The sequence below is a fragment of the Aquila chrysaetos genome, chromosome 1 (genome assembly GCF_900496995.4).
Source record: "Aquila chrysaetos chrysaetos chromosome 1, bAquChr1.4, whole genome shotgun sequence".
Taxonomy (NCBI): Eukaryota; Metazoa; Chordata; class Aves; order Accipitriformes; family Accipitridae; genus Aquila; species Aquila chrysaetos.
The window spans coordinates 14,091,281-14,115,342 of NC_044004.1; the positions used below are offsets into that span (position 1 = coordinate 14,091,281).

General features: G+C 42.6%; 1 protein-coding gene across 1 annotated transcript; it reads left to right on the plus strand.

The window, feature by feature from the left end:
* The first annotated feature begins 13,519 nt into the window (after positions 1 to 13,519).
* On the plus strand, positions 13,520 to 16,340 carry CYTL1 (cytokine like 1). The gene is made up of 4 exons (XM_030016157.1): positions 13,520 to 13,860; positions 13,968 to 14,012; positions 15,377 to 15,505; positions 15,671 to 16,340. The coding sequence occupies exons 1-4, from the start codon at positions 13,717 to 13,719 to the stop codon at positions 15,752 to 15,754; spliced, it is 402 nt and encodes a 133-aa protein (XP_029872017.1). The 5' UTR covers positions 13,520 to 13,716; the 3' UTR covers positions 15,755 to 16,340.
* The last annotated feature ends 7,722 nt before the right edge of the window (positions 16,341 to 24,062 follow it).

Below are 24,062 nucleotides of genomic sequence, written 5' to 3' on the forward strand. Positions count from 1 at the left end.
ATTCACATGTTCTTAAGAGTTTTGCTGGACGTGGACCTTGGATTTCCCCCTCAAGAAGAACACCATCTTCTCCTTTTAACCAGCGCTTTCTTTAAAAAAAAAGAGGTCAGCATCAGATGTTGATCTCTGACAGAGCTGAAACTCCTTCATGTATTGCACTGGAAACTCAAGCAATTTATACACCAGTTCTATATGAAGAATCTCTCAGCATCAGCAGTCTAATCCAAAATTAGCTTGTATTTCTTCTAAGAATATAATTGTCACACCTACTGTTTAATGTCAGCTTAAGCAGCACAACAATCTGAAGGGGAAAGAAATGCCCTCATTTACATTAGTCATATCCTAGTTTTTAAGTATCTGCTTTCTAATTGGTAGAATCATGTGCTAAGAAATGATGGTATGTTCAACACCGCCCAAAACACTTACGAAAACTTAGTCCCTATCCAGCAGTGCCTTTGAGCAAAGTAAGCTGCGAAATCCATTGCAAGGCTTGTGATGTTTTCATCCCTGAGCGCAGCCATTTTTCTGTATCATTCCAGCATCAAACACTGGCACCTCTCGGGCTCTTTGTGCACTTAAGACAGGACCATCCACCTCTGGTTCTTCCTCTGCTCTCCTGCCCCTTGGGGTAGTTGGCAATGGAGGGAGTACCAAGACAAACAGTCATTGAGCTCACTGGCATGGGGGGCTGTGACCCTCACGGGGTTCGCTTGGGCAGCGGAGGTGGGACGCCCGTCCCTGGGGCTGGTTGCAGAGGCATCTCTCATGGTTTGGCCTCATGTTTGCTTACCTGAGCTGTCTGCATCCAGCCCACAATTCCCTGTTGTCTTTCTTTCCTGTGGTCAGAACCCACAAAATAAATACAGTTGAATAAATAAAAAGCTCGATAAATGAATGTCCAATAAATAAAGAAGATAGATAAATAAATAAATGTGTTAGATAAATAAAGCTAAAAAAAGAAAGCACTAGAATGTCTTTCAGTTTAAGAGTGGCTCTGGCCTATTAGTAGCTCCATTTCAGGGCAGAAGCCACATCTTAAGCAAGTTAGTTTTAATCATGTTACTGTATATGTTGTCCTGTTCCTGACACTAGCTGCCAAGGGGGGTGCCAGAAGAAAATAGAGCTTGACTTTTCTCATAGCCCTATCTTCCGCAAGCAGAAAGAAAAGAATGCATAAAAGAGTAAACATACATCTATGTCTCCTCTCATCTCCTGTGTTGCGCGATTTTTCCTCCACAGTCACATGTTGGATGTTCGCATTGCAGCAAATTCTGACTTATGACAATTGCAACTGCCCATGTCTGCCTCAGCATGAGAAAAACAAGTAAATGCTGGATATGCAATTTTTTTTCCATGCGTTTTTTAGTTCTGACATGGCCTGAGGATATAGGACTGTCCTTGGGCAGTGCTCTCTGTGTTTGGAAAGTACCTACACTGGTCCACAGCCCCAGCTGGTAAAAACAAAGAAAAATATGAAAAACACAATTCAACATGCACTGTAGTTCAGACTCCAGACCCAGTACTGGTTTGTTTTCTGTTCAAGGTTTGAATTCTCTAATACAGTGCCTGTGTGTGCGTATGTGTGTGTGGTTTGGCTTCAATATTTCCTGGAGGAATGTGTCCGCAGAGCTAAACAAAATACCTCCCTGGGGGCAGCTTGTTCTTTACAGTTGCTGCAGCACGGAAAGAAAATCAGATTTTACAAAGACAGAAGTGGAGTACATCCTGCCAGAGTATAAGAAAAGCTTCATGCTTGACATCATTAATGGTCAAATTATAACATCAAAAAATAACATTTTACTCCAGTGCATTTAGATCAGGAGCCTTGAAACCTTGTCCATCTCTTTGGGAAAAGAATGGGAGATAAATATATGAAAATAATCAATATTTTCTAGCTATAAAAGGACTACAACCAGGCACCTTTTCCAAACCACTCTTTAAACATGTTCCACATGCTTTGTAAGTAGCTCTTTTCCCCTGAGGCTTAGTCTGTTAACAAAGAGGTGTATTAAATACAGATGAACAAAAAGATCAGCTTAGAGCTTTTCATCGTGCTTGCAAATGCTGATTCTTCTGCAGGGCTACGCAAGCCTGACACCCGGTCTCTCTCAATGAGGACTCAGCATCCTGAGAGAGCATCAATACATTTAGCCTTTTCCTAGCGCGTTCAGCACTTGATAGCACGCCTTAGAAAATGCACCTCACTAAAGATTTTTTTTTGTTCCTCCTCCTATCAAAGTATAAATCTAAACAGAGCCAGTTTATTGGCATCAAGAACCAATGGACTGTGTTTGGAAATGTAACCCTCCTTTGAAAAGTATGTGTAAAGCAGAATCAAAGAGTCTGCTTTGATCACTTTGATACTTTCCTGAATGTTGTTCGGTTTCTTTGACTCTATTCGCTCCATTTCTCTTTGGTGTCAGAGGGAAAATGGTGTGGACAATGCTATCATTCTCCGCCTGGCGCATTGTTTTATTGCAGAAGCTCATGTACCTAAATTATGCAATAGGAAGAATTGAAACTGTGTCTTTTTGACGCGAACAAAGTTGATGCCAACCTTTTTTGTTAGTGTACAATTAATGAATAAAATGGGTTGATGTTCTGAGTGCGGTTCATAGTGCGGCAGCTGCTGTGCTGCCTGTACATGTGCTTTTCACATTCCCCAGGAGCAAACCCAGCCTTTCTGAGAGCACGGTGTAGCTGCATAGTACTGCTTGCACAGCAGTTTTAATGCTGTATTCAGACTAGAGTCCGGTGGGGCAACTGTACTTCTCTGGCCAGCGCGTTACCACATCCTTCTCTGGGCTGGACTCCAAGGCCTCCAGCCTCTATTTCAGGCAGCTGTGGGCTCTCTTCTAGAAAGCCATGGACCATCGCCCTATGTCTCTGCAGCTTCAATTCTCATATCGATCACAGCGATGGCTACCGGTCAGCAAACAAGGCAGTGCCCAATCCAAAGGGCAGCACAGAAACGGAGTTACCTGCTTGCCTGGGCTCTGCAGTCTTTGTGTGCCTGCATTTCAGCTTCTGTGAGTGACTGGGATGTATACGCATAGAGAGGTTGTCTACAGGACCACCTCCCTTTCCACCCCTGTCACAGAACTTCCCGGTAACAGCTGTGGGAAAATGGGCTGTGAATAAGGGAGGCTGCAATGGGGCTGGAGCGCCCTGAGCCACAGAGCCGACAGCCGGCTTTGCCAGGAGAGCAGGACAAGGACCCAGCTGTTGGAAAAGTAACTGGGGCGACAAGGAAAGGGAGGTAGAAGGGAAAAATGCCCACATTGTCCCATCTCGCCGGTTCACTGAATATTCTCGCTGTTCTTCCTGTACCCCATGCAGTCTGAATTCATCCTCCTCAACCATGGGTGACCAAAAGTGTATGTAATATGCCAGATGAGCAGATCCCTGCTTTTACACCAGTGTCAATGTCTCCTTGTCCCTTCTGGCTATAACTCTTCTGACACATCCTAGGATTATATTCACCTTTTTCATGGCAATTCTGACTAGTGGCTAATATTTATCCCATGATTAATGAGAAAATATGTAGTAATAAACTTAGCACATTTTTTTGCATCGTCTATCATTGACATATAATGAGCTCTCGCATTACAGTAGAAATTCTATGCAAAAACTCATAGCCAAGCACATAATACTATTGGATTTAATTATTTCCATTAATCCAGTCTCTAGTGATCTTTATTTATTTCTTTAGGCTATTCTGATCTTCTGTGTTGATACTGGCTCCTAAACTTTTGGATTAAGTTATGTCAGTAGAAGGGTATATGGTAATACTTGTCACAACGATAGATCATGATTAATACAGTAACGATAATGCTTCAGCTGTGTGTCTTTGTGTTACCAGGAAGTGATTATTTCACACAAACTGCTTGGTTATAAGGTAGACGACGAATATATTAACTCTGGATAATTTAAGGTAAACAGACAGGGTTTTCCTTTAGTGTTTGCCCAAGATTACTGGGGAATTGGGCAGCCTCTTTCCCTCTTGTGCACATGCTTTTACCCTTTTGGGGCTATTTATTTGAGGAACAATGTTTTAACAAAGAACATTTAAATTGCCTCTGCAAACTTTAGCATGACTTTACTCTTGTATACTCTATGTATATGTATATCAGAAGGACACTTTACATTTCAAAAGCAACAGCTTCTCACATTTTTTTGAAGACAGCTTCTTATTTCAAGAGAGCTTCTCATTTGCAAGGGTAGCCTCAGCTCTCAGCAAGAGGGATGACTGCAGTGACTCACTAGCTCTCATTGCTGATAAGATTGCTTTTTGCCCCAAATGCAGTTTGCCTGGTTTTCAGCTTGGGAAACTTCTTTAAATTCACCAGTGACTTTGCCAGCTAGACAACGACAGCATCAGAGTGTGAATCACACTATTTCAATGGGCTGATTGTGAAATAAATATGAACAGGAACAGCAGGGGGTGGCTTTTCTTTAGCAGTCACAGTTTCTTTTTCACTATATGCCCTTAAAATGCCCAGGCAGCCTATTAGCGGAGGGGAAGATTAATAGAATTGCATTTACATTTTAAATCAAGCCAAGTTCTCACTTCCCCAGCCACAACCCTTCTAAAACATCAAACAAACAAACAAACAAAACAAAACAAAACAAGAAAAGCTCCAGCCAAATAGAAAGGAGGAAAATAAATGTTCATTTGATTAGTCTTCTAATGGAAATTAGCTTAATGGTCCAAAATTAGAAGTATAGACGTTAAAGACCTTGGCTTGTTCTACACATGAAAGGCATAACGCTGCAACTGGGGTGATTCTTCACTCAAAATATTTCCCTTCATGCCATCCCTCAGTGCTTTCCTCAGTACATTACCCAGCTTTAATGTTGTCTCAGCTTTGTGTCATTATTTCTCTTTGCTTTTGGGAATAACTGTAAGGGTAAAACAAAACTTTATAAAACCATGAGAGTAAGTAGACACACTGTTGCTGAGAAAGTCCCCCAAGCCACCCTTGGATCCGACTCGCCTGTCACCCAGCCGGTGACCACGAACACCCATCCTTCCACCCTGGGCACCCCATGCCAAGCTGGGCTGGGTTAACGCACCCCCAGGCGCTCCCTGGGAAGCTGCCTGAGAACCAGCTGTGCAGGCAGGAGGGGCCTGTTTGGCACCTCGTCCTTGCACATGTTCTCAAAACTACCTGTTGAACGCTGCCTACACCTAGCCACATGGATGGGGGCAACACTGCCTCTGCTCTGCCTCTGCTCTGCCTCTGCTGGGATGGCAGGGCAACCTCCTGGTGTAGACGAGACCCTGCTGCAAGCTACCGTCTTATTACCGTAGAGAGCTATCGACTATACCATGCATGTATGCAGCTGCATTTCACCTATCTTCAACTAATTCTTTTTTTAGACACCCAACTTAAACAAATACAAACCAGAAACACTCTTGTAGGGACACTTAGTCACCTGGGAATTCATTACATGTGTTTCAGAAGCAGAAGATTCTTTTTCCTTTTTTATTTTTATCAGAAGGATTTAAAACAGAAAAGTTGCAATGAAGAATGAAATTCACGTTTAAATGACAATTACATCTGAAACACAGTCTGGTGCTGACACCAGTTTCTGACACGCTGAGATATTTATTTTTTCTTTGTTTCAAGGCAAGTTGACAGAACAAAAATATAATTATTAATTTTATTGATTTTCTTAAACAGAATGAAACTCCACTTATTTTCATAACTTCTGGATTTTACTTAGTAGAGCAGATCATCAACTATTCCACCCTATTTTATACAATGTTGTTCCCTAGAAGAGTATTTGCAGCTGTACAAGGTACTTGTCACATCGTTTGGTTTTAGGGCACTGGCAAAGACAGCTCTGAACCTGTGTTGTGTCTCCAGGAACAGTATTCCAAAAGGTAATGCTTTCTGTGAGGAACAAGAAATAATGCATCTGATTTACTCTTGCTTTGGCTTCAGGGCTTTTGTGCTACTAAGGCCAATGAACTGAACACAAGTTTTAATCTAGAGTGAGAATGTGTATCTGCAGGAGTCTGTGACTTGTGCCATTGATTTCAGTGATGGCAGGATTTTTTCCACTATGCTTAAACATAAAACATGAAAAGCAGTGTACAGAAAAGAAAGTAGAACTATGGAGACATGATGTATTATATGGACCTGTACTTTACCTTCTCAGCCAGCTGAGATGAGAATTTATTTACCTTGCAGTTGTGCTAGCCTGCTGGAAGAACTGTTGTTTGTATCTAGAAATATACACAGCAACATAAGCTTTGACGTTTGCAGGTTTCTAGGCAAGAATAAATAGAAAACTGAGCCTGCTAGCATGCTAAGCAGCGACTAAAAAGCTCCTGTGCAGGCTGTAGGTCAGCAGAGAAGTCTCTTTGGATTCCGGTTTGGCTTGGACTGGGTTGTTATACAGAGCTGCACTTTCAGTCTCATCCATTTATTTTCTTTTAGTGACATAATACTTCTGAAAGGTGCGGGAATACCAGCCCTAGAAAATTAAGTCCCTCCTCTCCTTGCAGATTAACCACAGCGTAGACAAGAGCTCTTTGGAGGGACAACCTCTGAGAGCAGGTAGCTCAAACCTGGCATTTTTTCAGCCCTTGAATTCCCCAGTGGGCTTGTGTCAGGGACAAATTTAGTAGATGAATACATTTATTTGTACCACGTCTGATGATACATTCCTTGCTGGCTGACATCATTTTTCATTATGAGCGTAATGAGGGAGGGTGGGAAGCTGACCAGCAATGATAAGACCTGAAGCTATCATCTGCCACACTTGCATGTGTGCGTGGTGAGAGAGGGGGAGTGAGGGCAAGGGGAGGGTAGGAAAGCATGAATTAATAACTTGCTTTTACTGCTGAGCACTGGTTTAAATCTGAACAAGCCTCTCTCCCTAAAACCCTGTTATTGAGGCCCTGACTTCAGTGTTAATAAAGAATGGTATTACCTTAAGATAACTCACACACATGAGCACAGACAAGGCACTTGTGTGCTGCCGGGAGGAAAGGAGGCAGCTCAGCCTGTGCCCATGTCCAGCCAGGGATCCAGGCTGAAAGCACCGCTGTTGATTCACCAGAGAGGTCTGCGAGTTACTCCGAGATAAAACTGCCTTTTTCTTAGCAAGGCGGTGAAGGCCTAAGACTCTAAATCCTGCATTACTTGAATCAATAAGCCTTGCAGTCACTGAAAAGAGTATCACTGACAGGGCTAAAACCGCGTAATCTTCTGTCTCCCTGGTGTTGATGGCTGCATTCCCACAGAGTCCGTGGGAAATACCATTATCCCCATTACACAGAAAGCAGCCAAGACACAGGCAAGCCAGGCTACGTCTGCACCGCAGCAACAGACGTTCATGCAGACATCTCTGAGCTGTCCCGGGCACTGCCATCATGCTGAGTCCCATATACCCATAGTCCCTGCTGCTGCAAAGGCAGGTTGGACACACCGCCTGTGGAGAGGGCTGCTAAGCACAGCCCGTGTCCGTGATTCGGTCACTGGTCTGAGGCAGCACAAGGAAATTATTCCTGTTCCCCACCCCTGCTGGGCTGTCCCGTCTCTGTCCTGGACCACAGGGCTCCCCATTTCCATATGTTTTCCTCCAGGGAAAGTGTCCAGTGCCAGGTTCATGCTTGCAAGACCTCCAGATTTCAGAACATCTCGTTTCTTTTTCTGACCCAGCTGGCTTAGCTGCTTCTATAACCATCTCATCTAAGAACAGGCTTTTGAGCAGTAACATCTGTTTCCTCAATATATATGTAAATTTTTAAAAATAACAACAGTAGTGTAGAAAAAAGAAGCCCATACCACTGAGTGAGCAAAGAGGACTTTTGCTTAACTCTCATGGGGAAACAGTATTGCAACACCGGCCCGGCAACAGCCCTGAGGTCCTGCCTGCCTTGTCATTGCCCACAGCTTGGCCAAGCCGTGCAGATCACCAGCAGAGACTTATTGCTAGCGTGAAAGAGAAAAGGAGACACGCTGGATTACCCCAGCTTCAAATGCAGGCACACTGTGCTGCCATACCCAGCTTCTCTTCTCTGCCGGGCAGCTGGCAGTGTTGTGCACCAGCACCCCCGAGACCCAGGTCAATGAGTGAGGCTGCACAACCCCTATCCCAAAATTCGGTGCTGATGTCTACAAAAAGGCTCAACAAAGTGCACTGTTGCACAACGAGGAAAAACACAACAAACAGATAAGACCTTAATCAAGAAGCCTTGTGCTGAAATTGAAGCTTGCAGGGCAGTTTAGCTCTGCTCTGAAGCAAGAAGTGACACCTTTGCCACAACAGCCAGTTGAGTGACTGGGCTTTGAATTTCTTCTTAAATACAGGGCTTTCTCTGTAAAGCGCTGTTTTACTTTTCCTATTTTTCAATATAATCAGAAGGTCATTTCATGAGGTGTCTCATGGCAGCCCCCGACTATTTTAAAATAAACATTTTCATTAAACAAGTGGATTTTGGTATTAGGAAGTCAGCAACTTGAAAGGGCTTTTGTCAAAAGTTGTTGGAGGCCCTGCTAGACTGTTCAAACATGGGAGGAATTTCTGCCTGAATAGTGAGTTCTTTGACTTTTAGAAAAATATTATTGTTTGAGTTTTCAGTAACTTGGAAGCAAAAGGGCAACATAGCTCAAAATTTTTTTTAAAAAATATATACACAGTTACGTCATCATAGGCTTCTGAGTTTCCTCTCAGCCCATGTGTCTGCTTTTGCTATGGAATATTCTTTATAAGAGTAAATAAATGCACTGTAAATAGCACTTGGGGCTGTAGTGACATCAACAGCCTCAAGAATTGATGCAAAACTCAGAGAGTGTGTGTCCTGAGCCCTCGGAGCCCTCATATGCTCACTGAATTGAGGAGTACGGTAAAGATGTGTCTGTGGTAGAGACATCCATGTCATGATGATCATCACAAATATGGTGGTACTGATTGACTCCTGATGTGCTCCCTTCTAATGCCAGCCTGAGCGTTGTCCCACGGACTGGGAGGGCTGTAAATAGCAGCTTCTCCATAGAGGGAATCCTTAGGGGAGTTTTGACTCTAACATATTTTGATCTTTGCCCCTTCCCCTCCTGCAGCTCTAAAGACTGTTTCCATGTCCATTTTGAATATTGCTTCTAAGATGCTATTTGCTTTTGTGAAGAACAGCTTGTGTCTCCCTGTTAAAGCCCTTCTCTGCCCAAGGCAGGGTATGCACCAGAATTAATAAGTGGTTTCGCATAAGTGACTGGATAAAAACAGTCACTGAAAAGAGACTCTGGAGTTTCAAGGACTTCGGTAACTGTGTATCTGGTTCAGAGTTGTGCCAGGTGCCTTAGACTGAAAGGACTCCCAGTGCCTGGTGTCAATAGCAAGTTCTCCTGAAATCACCAGTGAGCTTCTTAGAGAAAAAGAAGTCACTTGCTCGTATCTGGACCATAAATTGAATGTACTCAGAGCTCAAGGATAATGTTGCTGATGAGCTACAAATAGAAAATAACTGAGAAGAGAGTATTTGTCTTTTTTGAACTGAGTTGCATATTCTGCATGCTGAGATGTGCAGAAGTGCTGATGAGCTAGTAGACGTTGGAAAATATCCATCTGGGCCAGAATCAACTATGCATGTAATCTGGCCAAGGGAGGAGAAGATTTAGGTGAGGAAATTAAACTCCAGTCCTTCCTTTTCTTTTGAAAAAAAGAAATCCTTTTTTTCCTAGTATTTCTGAGGGTAGCTCATTTTTTTAACTATTTGAGTAGACATCCATCACAGGTGGCTTTCCTTGAGTTGGTTTATATGGGATCAAAGAGAAACAACAAGGCAGGAATACTGCAGCTGAGCAAAAACTTCAGAGCAAATTACTTCAGCAATTTTGCCCCTTCACAAAATAGGTAGTCATTTTTTTAATTTGGTTAAATATTTTGGTGAGGCCTGGATCCAGCCTTTGCTTTGCTCTCTGGACCAAGAAGACCTTGGTCGCTCAGCAAGTAATTGCATTTCCATGTTCTGCAGAAGAAAATGGATGGGTGGATCATTTCCCCTGCCTGTCAGTGGCAAAGCATCTCTGCAAGTGTGTGGCTGAGCAAATGTCACCTCTTAGGACAAGAGTTGTGGGTATGCAGGCTGCAAACGTGAGGCCAGGCAGACCTCAAGTGCAAAGGCAAGTAGCAGTCTTTTCCTCCGCCTTTCCTTTGTCACTGCCTCAGAACATGGCCATTCAACCCAACACCCTGCACTTTCAGAAACTGAGAAAGAAATTAATTCCAGGTCTCTCACTTTTGGGGCAAAAATCCTAAGCCCTCAGTGCAATGCAAGTGCTGGGCTTTACCTCCTCTGGATGTCTTCTTGGAGCAGAGGGCTGTGACTGCAACAGGTGGCATTCAGCAGTTATGCCAGGCTCCCTCAGACGTGACCACTGGGTGAGGCTTCTGTGGCATGGGGCTTTCACCCCAATTTGGGAGACAGAGTATTGTGTTAGGCTATAGCAAGCTACACGCTTGCCTCAGGAAACCAATGTATAGCTCATTTCATAATGTAATTCCGGATTGGTGTTGGCACCTTTAACATTATCCCATCCTAAAGAGAGAGATTTTTAAATAGCTTTCAGCTGCCTGAATATGGCCAGGACACAGGACTTGGAGAGTTGTTTTCCGGGTGTTTCATGCCAGCCAAAGAGTGGCCATGAGGTCATGTTTGTCACAGTCATTTTGACATCTGCCTTTTAGAACACGATCCATAGTATTTAATTGTGGTTTGAAATGGAGTCATCCTGGTAGGCTTAATATGGGTAAAATACCAAGAAAGAGAATATTGCTTGCACTTTAAAAAAAAAATAAAAAAGCAAATGCTTCATTCTGAAGCCATCCTTAACAGCAGCTGAGTTGCTGACTTCTTGTACTGGGAGAGCACTTATGCTGTTCAGAAGACTGCTCTTCTGGCAGAGCAACTACATTTTAGCAGCTTGCCAAACGAGAATGTGATAGGAGAATAATATTTTACTCCTACCCTCAGCTACTCTTTACAGTAATGAGATGGTGATTAAGAGTCTATTTCTTCACCAGCAAGGCTCGCAGTAAGTAGCATCCTTTCCTCGCACATGCACTAGGTAGCTGCATTTAGATCTATGATCCAGCTGCTTGGTGTCATCTCAGAAGGTTTCTTGTCCTCCTCTGGCCTCTTCATTTACTTGTCTAGGCAACTCCCTTTCCTGAAAATAAGAGCCAGCAGCCCATTTGCCAAGGCCAGTCCTAAATTCCCCACAGCCTGGACTCCCAACTTTTCTTTCTTCTCTGAGTATCTACCAATTTAACCTTCAGGAGCACATGATGTTACTAAACCAACCGTTCCTTATGAAAGCAAAGAAATGCATAAGACAGTAATATTCAGCTCTCTTTTGCTGTTTCCTCCAGGTGTTTTGGTGGATTTAAGTCAGTCTTCTCTGCAAAATATAGAATACTTTTTTTTCCCAAAAACTAGTTTTCAAGACTCTGATTTTTCCCTCTAAAATGGCTGGGGGAAGCCCCTTTCTTTTACACGTGTTCAGTCATTTCCCCTTCTCCCACTTTCAGATGAATGTTCCTGGTCTACTGCAATTCCAGGGCATTGCAGGTACTTCATGAGATACTTTACTATTTTGGTTAATACCTAGCTAGAATCTGAATTTGAAGGGCAGGGCTGGGGGGGGGGGGGATAACTTGTGAAATAACCTGTTCTTGATTCAAGGGTACCTCCATTTTACAGGGCAATTAACATGTAAGAACAACATATGTTCAGCCTCAGGCCTGCATCCCAGCATCTGGATTTCTCAGCTCCGTCTGGCATCTAATAAAAGAACAGAGCCTCATAAATTCAACTCAGAAAGCAAAATGGTTTTTATACATTTATGACAGCCATATAGAGATGTATTCATTCTGTTTGAGACCACAAATGTGTAAATACAAAGGTCTCCCCAAGCAGCCATAACAAGCACTACTGTTTTGATTAAGAAATTGTGAGCATCTGCATAGGTTAAAAGAGAAAATGATACTAGATCTGGGAGGTTTCCTTTACAGTAGTAAGCTTTCAGACTTGCTAAGAATGATAAGCAAGTCTGATTGACACTGCCAACATGTGATACCAGCCCTGGAAGGATTTCTCTCTATCTGCAGCCTATGTAGTTCCACAGCTGTACATTACATTCTCAAGTGTATTGGGTTTACGTGGCAAGGTTTTGGTAGCGGTGGGGCTACAGGGGTGGCTTCTGTGAGAAGCTTCTAGAAGCTTTCCCCAGTGGTACCAAAGCCAGCCACCTCCAAGACGGACCCGCTGCTGGCCAAGGCCAAGCCTATCATCAACGGTGGTAGCATCTCTGGGATAATGTATTTAAGAAGGGAAAAAAGATGCTGCACAACAGCAACTGCATCCAAGAGAGGAGTGAGAACATGTGAGAGAAACAGCCGTGCAGACCCCCAGGTCAGTGAAGAAGGAGGGGGAGGAGGTGCTCCAAGCGCCAAAGCAGATTCCCCTGCAGCCCGTGGGGAAGACCATGGTGAGGCAGGCTGTCCCCCTGCAGCCCACGGAGGTCCACGGTGGAGCAGATGATATCCACCTGCAGCCCATGGAGGACCCCATGCTGGAGCAGGTGGGTGCCTGAAGGAGGCTGTGACCCTGTGGGAAGCCCGCGCTGGAGCAGGCTCCTGGCAGGACCTGTGGCCCCGTGGAGAGAGGAGCCCACACTGGAGCAGGTTTTCTGGCAGGACTTGTGACCTCCACAGGGGACCCACGCTGGAGCAGTCTGTGCCTGGAGGACTGTAGCCCGTGGAAGGGACCCACGCTGGAGCAGTTCATGAAGAACTGCAGCCCATGGGAAGGACTCGCGTTGGAGAAGTTCGTGGAGGACTGTGTCCTGTGGGAGGGACCCCACGCTGGAGCAGGGGAAGAGTGAGGAGTCCTGCCCCTGAGGAGGAAGGAGCGGCAGAGACAACGTGTGATGAACTGACCCCAACCCCCATTCCCCGTCCCCCTGCGCCACTGGCAGGGAGGAGGTAGAGAAAATCGGGAGATAAGCTGTGCCCAGGAAGAAGGGAGGGGTGGAGGGAAGGTGGTTTGAGATTTGGTTTTATTTCTCATTAACCTACTCTGGTTGATTGGCAATAAATTAAGTTAATTTTCCCCAAGTTGAGTCTGTTTTGCCCATGACGGTAATTAGTTGAGTGATCTCTCCCTGTCCTTATCTCTCGATCCACGAGCCCTTTGTTATATTTTCTCTCCCCTGTCCAGCTGAGGGTGGGGGAGCGATAGAACGGCTTTAGTGGGCACCTGGCACCCAGCCAGGGTCAACCCAGCACATCAAGAAAGAGGCGCATGTGCCAAAGCACATACAGGATCAAGGCCTACAGCACTTTGATAATCCTGTGCTGTTTCTTACACATATTTCTGTTGCTTGAGATGCTCACTATGTTGTTTTCTTTCTGGAATGAAAAGTGCCAGTGTGGGTTTTTTTGTTACCCTCATTCCCTCCTTTCCCTGCTCCGGGCAGGAAAGCACTAGCAGCACTGCCTCATAGCTTGGCAGGAAATTTAAAACGGCAGCAAGCTGCTGCTCGGACCACCCCCAGACTTTTTTTTTTCCCTTTGATGCAGAAGACTATTTAATTGGGGACTGACTTGTCAAACTTGCTCACTGACGCTTACCGGTAGCTGCCTAACCACTAACGGTGATTTTTTTCCTCCCTTTCTCCTCCTTTGGACAAGCTCCCCACAATGAAGATGCTGCTGAGCCTGATTGCTCTGCTGTCTGCTGCCCTGTTAGTCAATGCAGCCCCTCCAACTTGCTACTCGAGAGTGTTGTCTCTGAGTAAAGAAATCACGGAATCCTTTAAGGAGTTACAGACCTCCAAAGCTGTGGTGAGTCTACTTAAAAACTGCTCCTGCAAAGACGCTGCAGGTTGCTTGCTTATGACACGAGTTTCTCTCCAAACAAAACTGCAACCGGTCTTTCTTCTTTTCTGCAGGACTCATGCGTGGAGATGCTGCCCAGGCTGTACTTGGACATACATGTAAGTTTTCACACTTCTTTCTTACCACTGTGTAGTAAAAGCAGTTAATGAAAAGAGAATAACTCTTAAGACCGTACCTCAGAAGAGTGGTTCGAAATTAATTTTTAAAAGCTTAATTGACGAGAGATGAGTGACCAAAAAAAAATCTCATTTTGAACCTTATTAAATTCCCTATGGAGCTTCTGAAATTTTACTTGTTCAAAAATTCAGAAATGAGGAAATCAATATTTTGAAGTGATTACCATTAGTACATTATTAATTTATTGTGACAGAACCTTTTCAGAAGTTAGATATGTGCAACAAAACTTTGAATAACAATTTAAAAAAAGAAATGCAGAATAAACTTTCTTCACTTAATAAATCTACTTAATTTTATATCATGAGTGACTTCTGGCACTGCAGTTTTAATAAGAAGTGCAGGAATACCTGGCTTTTCCTGTTTTAAATAGCCACTCATTGAATCCAGAAAGAAAAAGTATGCCTGAGGATATGGAAGTGTGATACTGAGAAAAGACAGCAGTAGTCATCTCCCAGCAAAGACAAAATAGCCTCCTGCACACATAGTTTATGTCAGTGTTCTACCCTGGGATATTCAACATATTTTGCTTCTTTTCCCAGTGCTTCACTGAGTAACTAAAAAGTAGAAAATATCAGACAAAGCAAGAGATGTCTGACACATTTTGCCAGAGGCAACTACACCATCAAGTCTTGCAAGTCAGGACCCTCTCGATTCCAATTCCAGAGTTGCCAGTACCTCACTTCATTGCAAAGACCAAGCAATGTGAGTCCAGTGCCTCAGTTTCCCTTGCGTTAAAGCAAGAGCTGGGATATTTATTTACCTGCTTCACAAGGATGTTGTGAAATTTATGTTGGCTGTGCTTTATTTTGATAACGCAAAGTCTGAAGTAAAAATTACTCTGAAAAAATTTTGCCTGGTGCTCACAATATTGCCTATTGTACAGGAATAGAGGAATCATGTTTGTGAGATCTTGATAATCTCTTCACCAGCTAAATCAGGTGCTCTCTTAAAAGTGAGACAGTGCACCTATTCTGTAGTTAACTCCACCTACTGCAGGAGCAGATTTGATGGTATTGGCGCTGCTGCCTCTGAAAGCATGTGAGAAATAAGCTGGCAGACCAAAACTGTGTCTATGCACTTTTCCAGGCACTTATTTGGATGAAACATCTTCGTTATGCAATATTGATGGTGAATTTTCCTAGCTAAAGGTTACATAGATTACACATGCATAGAGGTAGGAATTCAAGGTTCCCACAGAGGCAGTAAGAATTTTGTAAGTGGTGGATGAGAAACATAAATCTGTGTTTGTGCAGAGTTACACATACCTCTTTTGCGTGCTTTGCAGAATTACTGTGTGTTGGCAAAACTCCGTGATTTCGTGGCCTACCCCAGATGTGAGAGAGTCCTTGAAGTGAGTGAGCTGAAGGAAAAAGCCCGGAGCCTGTACACCATCATGATCTCCTACTGCAGAAGGGTAGGTCAAGATGCACCAACAGGGACATAGTCTCTGCTTTTAGCCCTCTCTGTCTCCACCCTGTCCCCTGACCAGCAAAACTGGATCAGGCCCTGAGCTTCTCAACATTGTGCTATCTTCTGCCTTCCTCCTTATAAATGGTAGCCTTCTCTTTTGTTTCTCCAGGACTTGGCGTTCCTCACTGATGACTGTAATGCTCTGGAAAGTCCTGTTCTGCCTCCCATTGAGCCCTCCATCATTGAGAGCTAGAAGGGAGTCAACCCAAAAGCTGTACCTGGGAAATTTTCAAGGAGACAAAGAGTCAAAATATGTATACACAGTCAACTACAATGTTAACAACTAAGATCTTTTTCAAGCACACTAGCAATATTATCTCAGACCTACCCATTTTTCTCTGTCTTGGCAGGAAATGAACTGCATGCCTTGCATACCTACTGAGCTGCTAGGGAAACTATGGTTAGAGAGCATTTTTTCATTTGGCAAGGTATGATATTTCAGCTTAGCCAAATGTATAAAGTATGTTTTGTTTAAACAGTAGATACTAGATTTTTTTTTTACTCTTTTATGAATATCTAGATTCATATAAAGAAAATACATTATGATCAATATTATATCCTGACTTAGCAGTTCTTCTATTAGATGGGCATGGAAGGGACCATGGTTTTTTTTCTTAAAGTGTTTGATAGGAGAAGTGTAACTCTGTACTGGCAGATGTCTCTCTACTTGTATAGCTCATATATGTATGCTGATAGTTTTTGATGTCAGACTTGTAAGAATAGAGGTGAAAGTAACACGTCTCTGTGGCAAACTAAATAAAAACAGCCTTCTAACCCAAGATGTTTGTGTTACATCATGTCTTTCAAGATCAACCTGAAAGGTGTCATTCTTATAAACTTACTTTTCACAGTCACTTGCAAGTTGTTTTTCACAGCATAAGCCATCTTTAGCTTTGTTTCCATAGTAATGCAAAGTTTGCTGTGTCTGCATGATTTGACAATGTGTAAGTTTCTACTGGGAGAATTTTTCTGTACTGCAAACAATTTCTTTGATGAAATTAGTGGATTTTTTTTAAATGCTGTTTCTGCGTTGTGAGAATGTAAGTTGTGAGGCAGCGGCTCAGAAAGCCTATAAAGGGTTTGGATAGATTGTTAAGACACAGCCCATATACAGAGCTACTGAGATTCATAAAATTTCCAGGTAATAGTTCCAGAGTCATTGGTCCCTTCAGTATCTGCAGGACATGAGACCTTCATACCCAGCAGCTCTTCGGTGCCAAGAATAGAAAGGGTCTTCCCTGTATTCTTGGAAGTAGCTGCTATTATGCCAGAGAGTCCCTTACCTCCCTCTGTGCAAGTGGTTCCTCTCTCTCCTGTATAGTATTTGCTGGTTGTTCATCTGCAGCACTGCCAACCCTGGTGACTTGGTCAGTGGTCTCACCATGTTTTATAAAAGCCCCATCTTCTGTAATCATGGGATTATGTGACAATCGCAGCTCCTCTATCATCCTATCATCCTAGTCAATATCTGACGGTATAAACCAAAATGATTGATAACTGTTATAGAAATAAGAGAATCATAACATTAATTCAAAGGAAAAAAATGTGCAGGGGGAAAAAAAAGGTTTTTTTCTTTATTTTGGAATTAGCCTGTCATGTAGAAACTACTAATCTGATTTCACTATCCCACTGAACCACTGAATAAGGGTGAGAAACTCTGAGCCCAGGAAAGATACAGAGGGAAGAAAGTAAACAAGTGCTTTTCTTTCTGGTTTGTTTCAATTCTAAGTGTCCATTCAAGGAATGCGCCTGTCAGACTTTGTAATTCTCTCCTGAAGATGAGGTCCTCATGTGCTAACCCTACTAATCCTCTCGATGAGCCATTCTGCCCACAGACAGCTCACAGGGGTTCTACTCAGGCTTCTCTGCGGACATGTGGTAGAGACACTAGCAAGCTCAGCAATATCTGATCTAGTACCAGGCTGAACTCAAAAATGTGCAACAGCTCAGATAGTCCTACTGTCAGAAAAATCATTGCTTAGTTTGCATTTTAGGATTCTTCTCCTCTCCAAGCCAGCAACCTCTGTACAAGATCCTACACACTCTAGAGATACCCAAGGCCAACTCCTTCAGCAGCAACCATATCCTGGAATAAAGGCACCTATTAACATGCTGGCAGGGAGGCTGATACCCACATAGAGAGTGTGCAAGCACTGGCAGCTCTCTGGCTCAAGGAGAAATGCAGGTCGAGTTGAACAATTTGTTTTCAGACTTTACATTCAAGTTTTTCCTCCCTCTAACCAGAGGCTCAGCCACCACCTGGGGAAGCAAGCAGTGCTGGAATAACATCGAGGCCTACACACTTCCATACAAGTACCAAAACCACATCACAGCCTCTGTTTTTCATACCTTTATACGAAGACAGCCACGGACGTACCTTGCAAGAAAGCGTGGTATGGTCACCACAGGCCATGGTGTTTGCAGAGCTAACCCCGGGACTGGGCAGTACACGTGCTTGGAAGCTGGCAGCAGAAGCTGTTAGTTTTGGGCTGTTTTTTTCCACCTCCAGCTGACACATTTTTTAAACACAGTCCTGTTGTAAATCTTGCATTGTGACTTGGCAAGCAAACGGCAGAGCAAGATGCGTTTCCTTATCCACAGAAGCCCACGCAACTCTGTCCCTAGATCTGGACCTTGGGTAAGGTCTGCGCAGGTAGCCGTGGCACTTCTGCTCCTGCTTCTATCCTGTCGCATGGATGCATGCTTTCTGAAATGGAGTATTTGATGAGGATTTTCTTATAGATCTTCTTTAACTCTTCTTTATCCTGCTTTATTGAAGTAAATAAGACTTCTCTAGCACATTTTGATGGAACTCGTGATCCTAACTCCAGATTTCTCCTGTAATGTTCCATTCTTTCAACCACCTTCCAAATGTATTTTCTCCTGCTTTAGGCTGTTTACATTTGCAAGGAAAATGTAGCCTAATTTCTTTAGGATAAAATATCTTGCAAGAAGTCTTTGGAACTGGAAACAGAGTAGAAATCATTATTTTATTTGCATTGCTTTAGTTAGTAACTTTAACCTTTCCATGACTGACAAGGACACACTCTGTCGGCAATATACTCTTAGCATGGTTACTTAACAACAGCTCAGTTCTGTACTGTTACGTCCTACTTCTGCAGAAGCTGAGAAAAGCAACTAGGTGCGTTGGGGTCTGTACATACTTGAATGGACTTTAAAAGCCTATCCTCCATTTGCAGATGCTGTATATTTTATTCCCAGGATCAGATTTGTCTGGATGTTGGTGTGCTTTTAGACCAAGTAAATTCCCTATGGTTTATGCTGTGATTCTCTTCACATCTCATATGTCATTTTTAATGGAAAGTGTGCCGAAAGCAAAGCTATGCTCTTTCAGTTCATAGTAACCTGCTGTCACTCAGACTGTCATAATGAGATTTGTGATTAGATGAACGTTTTTTATTAACAGCATCTTTCTCCAGGTTGTCATGATCCAGGGGAAAAAAACAGTGATAAAGAGATCTAATCCACTTGTAATTTGCCAAGAAATCATCCACCTCTCCCTTTCAGTAAGACAGTAAGTTTACCAACTTTTTAATTTACCATTATACCAGGTATATAAGGAGCAGTGGAGCCATTCATGCAGCTGAGCATTTATTCCTGCAACACAGCAGCCCATGCTTATTAGGGCCCCAGCCAACAGGGAGACGGTGAAGGGATTAAGGACATATTTGTTGTAATTCGTCAACTGGCATCTCGCCTAGTTATTGCAGAATATTACTAAAAGCACATCATTAAGGAACTGCACTCAGTTTGTACGATCATTAGGGAAGAACTGTAGAAAAACAAAGCATCTGTTCTGTTTTCTTGCCTCTTGAAGGAGATCTGTTGGAAGGAGCGGTCAATCCTAGAACTAGGTTTTCTTTTGCAGACTTCTCTCTATCTGCAAGAAGCCTCACTAAAGAGCAGTCCTAGGACTGCTAGACTCTCCCTCATATTATCACATGGAACCCCAAGGTAGTCAAAATGGTAGGTCTTGGGGACTGTCTTTGCAGTATTATTCAAAGAAAGACATTAATTTCCAACTTTGCCAAAAAATTATATCACAGATTTTACTAGAACCAGCTCCTTTCCTATCTCTTTTGTTCCAGTCTCAGTCACACAGGCTTTCCTTAAGTAGGCACTCTGGTCACTCCACTCCTCATACACAGTTTTTTTGGTGAAACCAGGCTAAGGATGAGGGCTAGCAAATGTCTAATCCCTGGCCACTACCCCAAGTCAGGAAAGATGGCAGCTGTCGAAAAGATAATTAGATCATTCAAGGTGAAGGGTTCCACTGGATAACATGTGACTTGCTACTAATTAACAGGGTACAAATTAAATATGGTCTTATGAAATCCTTTTTTTTTTTTTAATAAGCAAAGAGAAAACAGTAATGCAGCACTGGGGAGGAATCTGGTCTTTTAGGTTGTACACTTTGGAGCAGAGTGTTAGTTTGTCCAAACACCAGATTTAGGAGTGCCTATTTGTCCATTGCACCTTTCCCTATGTATGTTGAGCTAATGGGATGCTGACAGAGATTTTCCAAAAATTTGCTACAATGTTAAGGTCTTGTAAATAATGGTACCTTACAAACATGTAACCACTGTACTTTAACCAGTACTTTTTCTACATTAAAATCTTCTCATTTTTGGAGTGTATGGCAATGCAAGGGAAAATTATAGTGGACAAGCTCCACCAACTTTTTTTTGTGCAACTTTTTGGATTCACACTTTTCTTTTAGGCTTGCTATGGCCCTGAACCCTGTGCCACCCAAGATTTTACTGTTATCCTGCCAGAGTAAAAAGAAAAGTAGTCTGCAAGGAAGCTGTTGGTACCTAAGTCAAAATTCAGAGACAATGTCGAGAGAAAGGCCATGATCTCATTATCAACAGATTTTTCATAGTCTGTGTTTCCTCAGCATAGAGTAAATGTATATCCTCAGATAAATAATATAGCAACCAACAGGAAACCAATTAAAATGTTTATCTTTTGAAGATAGATAAATACATACATATATACCCTGAAATCTTGTTTCATGTTCACAGGTCTGTAAAGAGGATATGTTCAGACAGATAAGAGGATTTTGAAGCCAAATAGATGGGGGGGGGGGGGGGGGGGGGGGGGGGGGAAGAAAAACCTCTCCAAAGATATTTTGCAATAGATTGAAATATATTGACATTATTTCATCAATATTCAAACCTTACAGAAGAAAAAAAGCCAAAGTCATAGAACAAGAAATAAGCTTGAGACCTTCTAATGCATGTCTTGAGCCCAAGACTACCCTGGCTATCGCAGCTCATTCCTGATAGCAGTTTGCCTGAAAGTATTTTAAGAAAAAGTTGATCTAGAAAGCCCGCAGCAGTTCAAATCAATCTATTCCAGACATCTCTTTGGTTGGAAAGCATTACCTGGTACTCAACTTGCCCTCTCGAAATTTAAGCCCATTGCTTCCTGCTTTGTTCATCACAGAAATGGGGATTGGATTGTTCTTTTTTGTCTTTGCAGCAAACGTTAGTACATTTGAAGACTTCTGTCTCTCCCTGGTCTACAAATCCAATTCTTTCAATCTTTCTTCATTGATCAGAGGTCTAGAAAATATGACCCTTCTTGTTGCCTTTCTTCTAGCTCTATCCACTTCGTTCCCACCCTTTTGAAGCACAGTGCTCAAAGTTAAATAGAGACATCCAGCTGAGGCTTTATCAATGTCAAGTTGTGTAGAAAGAAAGATTGATCAGTAATGTTCTGACAACATTAGATTACAAATAAAAAATGATCTCCAAGAATCTGGAGACACTGTTACATTTTTTTATTTAAATTTTAAAATGAATGTAGAAAGTTAGAGTACAAGTTAACCTCACTACTCTACAATGAAGAAAACATTCGGGGGAAAACAAACAAAAAAAAAAAGCAACCGATACTGAAATACAATGGCTGCTCCATTTGCTGTACAGGTAGCTATAAAGTCTACTGGAGTCAGTTCCAGTTTTTTAATAGACTATCCAATGAGGAAACACATTTTTTAAATTCTTATGGATGCTACAAAATGATCCACACCTCCTCCTTCCCAGGACACTGTCCCAGTTCCCAGGCTGTCAAATCCTGTCAGAACTGAGCCATGGCACAATTGAGGATGCGAGGTTACTTTTAGACCCCTACATTACATGTTTTTGTGCCTTTCTCTGGCACTGTCTGACATGAAATAGTTCATGTCCCAACTACTAAACACTTGCCTTCCTAACCAGGGTGACTGCAGCCAAGTTCCCTTTTGGCGATGGTCTCTGGTCCATGCTATCTCCAGACCATGTCCAAAACTTGTTTGGAAGAGTGGCATCTGCCCCAGGTCAAAACTCTGCACAAAATTATAATAAGAATTTCCAAGTATAGTCAGGTGGGTTTCAATACCTGGAAATGTTCCTAACACTGAGCAAATAAATAAAAGACTGATTTTGGAGTGCAGTGGTTCAGTTGTTCTCCTGGGAGAAGAGCTGTGCTTTCCAGATTGTTAACGCATTTCGTATTATTATTGAATTAAAACACAAATCCTGAAGTAGTGCAGGGAACAGACCCCAAACTTGCCCAGTTTCCGTATGACTTTCCCATAAGATAAGTGCTGGGTAAGTGAGTCAGAATGGTTTTATTCCTATTGAGATAAAAGGAAGCAAGAATGTAATTTTTAGTAAACCAAGGTCAGAGAGAAGCACTGCTAATGACCAAAGAAGGGAAAAAATGTTATTTGGAAATCACGACTTTTTTTGTTTGTTTTCCACCATTTAATACAGAGGAAGCTTTTTCTGCAGTTGCAGAATTTAAGCTATTTTTCTCCACTCTGAGTTCTCTGAGGTCCAATAAGTGCTTGGCTGTTGCTGCCTTCTTATGACAGCTAGAGAGCCAGAAGATGTGAGCTTGGAAAGCAGGCTGTTTATCAAAAATTTTTCCTTGAATCAGGACACAGAGGCCAGGTCAAGGAAGCAAAGAAATACACTTAGGCTGTTCTATAGCCTCCCTCTTCTAGTGAATAGGAACTGTCCCTGGGTTTATAATGCTAGTCACTAGCCATACATCTCAGAATTACTTGCATTCTATGCCCCCAAGCACTTCTGTTTGTCTTTTAATTGCTGTAAAGTGTATTACTTTCCTTAGTGTCCTCTGAAATGTTATTAACGAGCCATATATTTTTAAAATTTTTTTCCAAAATTTTTTTAAGAAGACCTACGGACTCAGTTCTAGACTAAAGCATGTCATAAGTATCTTTTGTTCAGCCTTTACACAGCACCAGGTCGTATAGCCTGGGCCTGGCCCGCGATCAACTCGTGCAGTTCGGAGCTGGGCTAAGCCACAGCCGCTTCTGGGGGTAGGGCAGACAGCTGCATTTATGTAACACCTTTCTTCACTCAGCACTTTTATCCCCTTTAAACACTACTGTCTCATTTTTATTAAGGGTCTGAATGTGTAATGCTGGAGAAGTCCTAGAAGCCTGTGGCCTGAGCTTTGCCAAGCCTTGTATGGACACTAGGAGAAAGGCTATGGCCAAATTACTTGCAGCATGGGGTACATATGCCAGCCCTGAAATTCTCTGCATCAAAGGTAAAAAATGTCATGAAGTGATACATGAAAAAGAAAGAATGACACAGCATGACAGTCTGCAGGAGGGGCAAGGCTGGGCAATCTTCCACCATTGCCGCAAAGATTAGGCAGAAGATCAGAGCCTCATCTTCCTCCTCTCCCAGCCCCCAACTCACTGCTCAGCACTTATCCAGTTGCCTAAGATAAACCTGACATAAGCCTTGTCTTTTTGCCATGACCTTCAGATTCAAAAGTTTTTAGCTGATCCTAAAGGTTATGCAGTTACTTTGGCTGAACAGAAGGCAGAGAATGGGGTTGGGAAGGAAGAAGAACCAGACAGGAACATCCTACACCTTTGTTTGTTCAAAGAAAGATCATGCAGTTTCCGTAAAACCGTTTTCCTCAGTCAACTGCAAAAGCATCAGACTTGCTCCGGCCTCCTGTAATGGCATTTTATGACTTACATCCTCAGAAAACAGTCTTATTCAGAAGAGAAATTATGCAAATAAAATAATTTCTAATCATCACTGTCTTCAAAGGAGGACAACAAAGAGTTGCTCTCAAGAAAATCTATTGATAAGGGTAATTATGCTATTAGGCTTTCTCAGTCATCTCTTCATACATACAGTAATTACTTTCAACTTAGAATCTTCATCAGCATGGCATAAAAACCTGGATAAAGATGTAGACAGGTAAAGAAAAGATCATGAAGTGCTTTATGTACATTAATTACACCTCATAATACCTCTGGCAACTCAGAAAGAGATTATTAAATTTAGGCATTGATGCCTCTGAATCAGACTGCTTCTTTAGTTATTTAAATGTAGTTTTGAGGATCGACATATGAACTTTGTGGCATAAACAGCTTGCCTACGATCAGACAGCAAATTGATGACAGTGCCAAAAATAAAGCATATGCCTTTTCAGTCTCCTCCTCC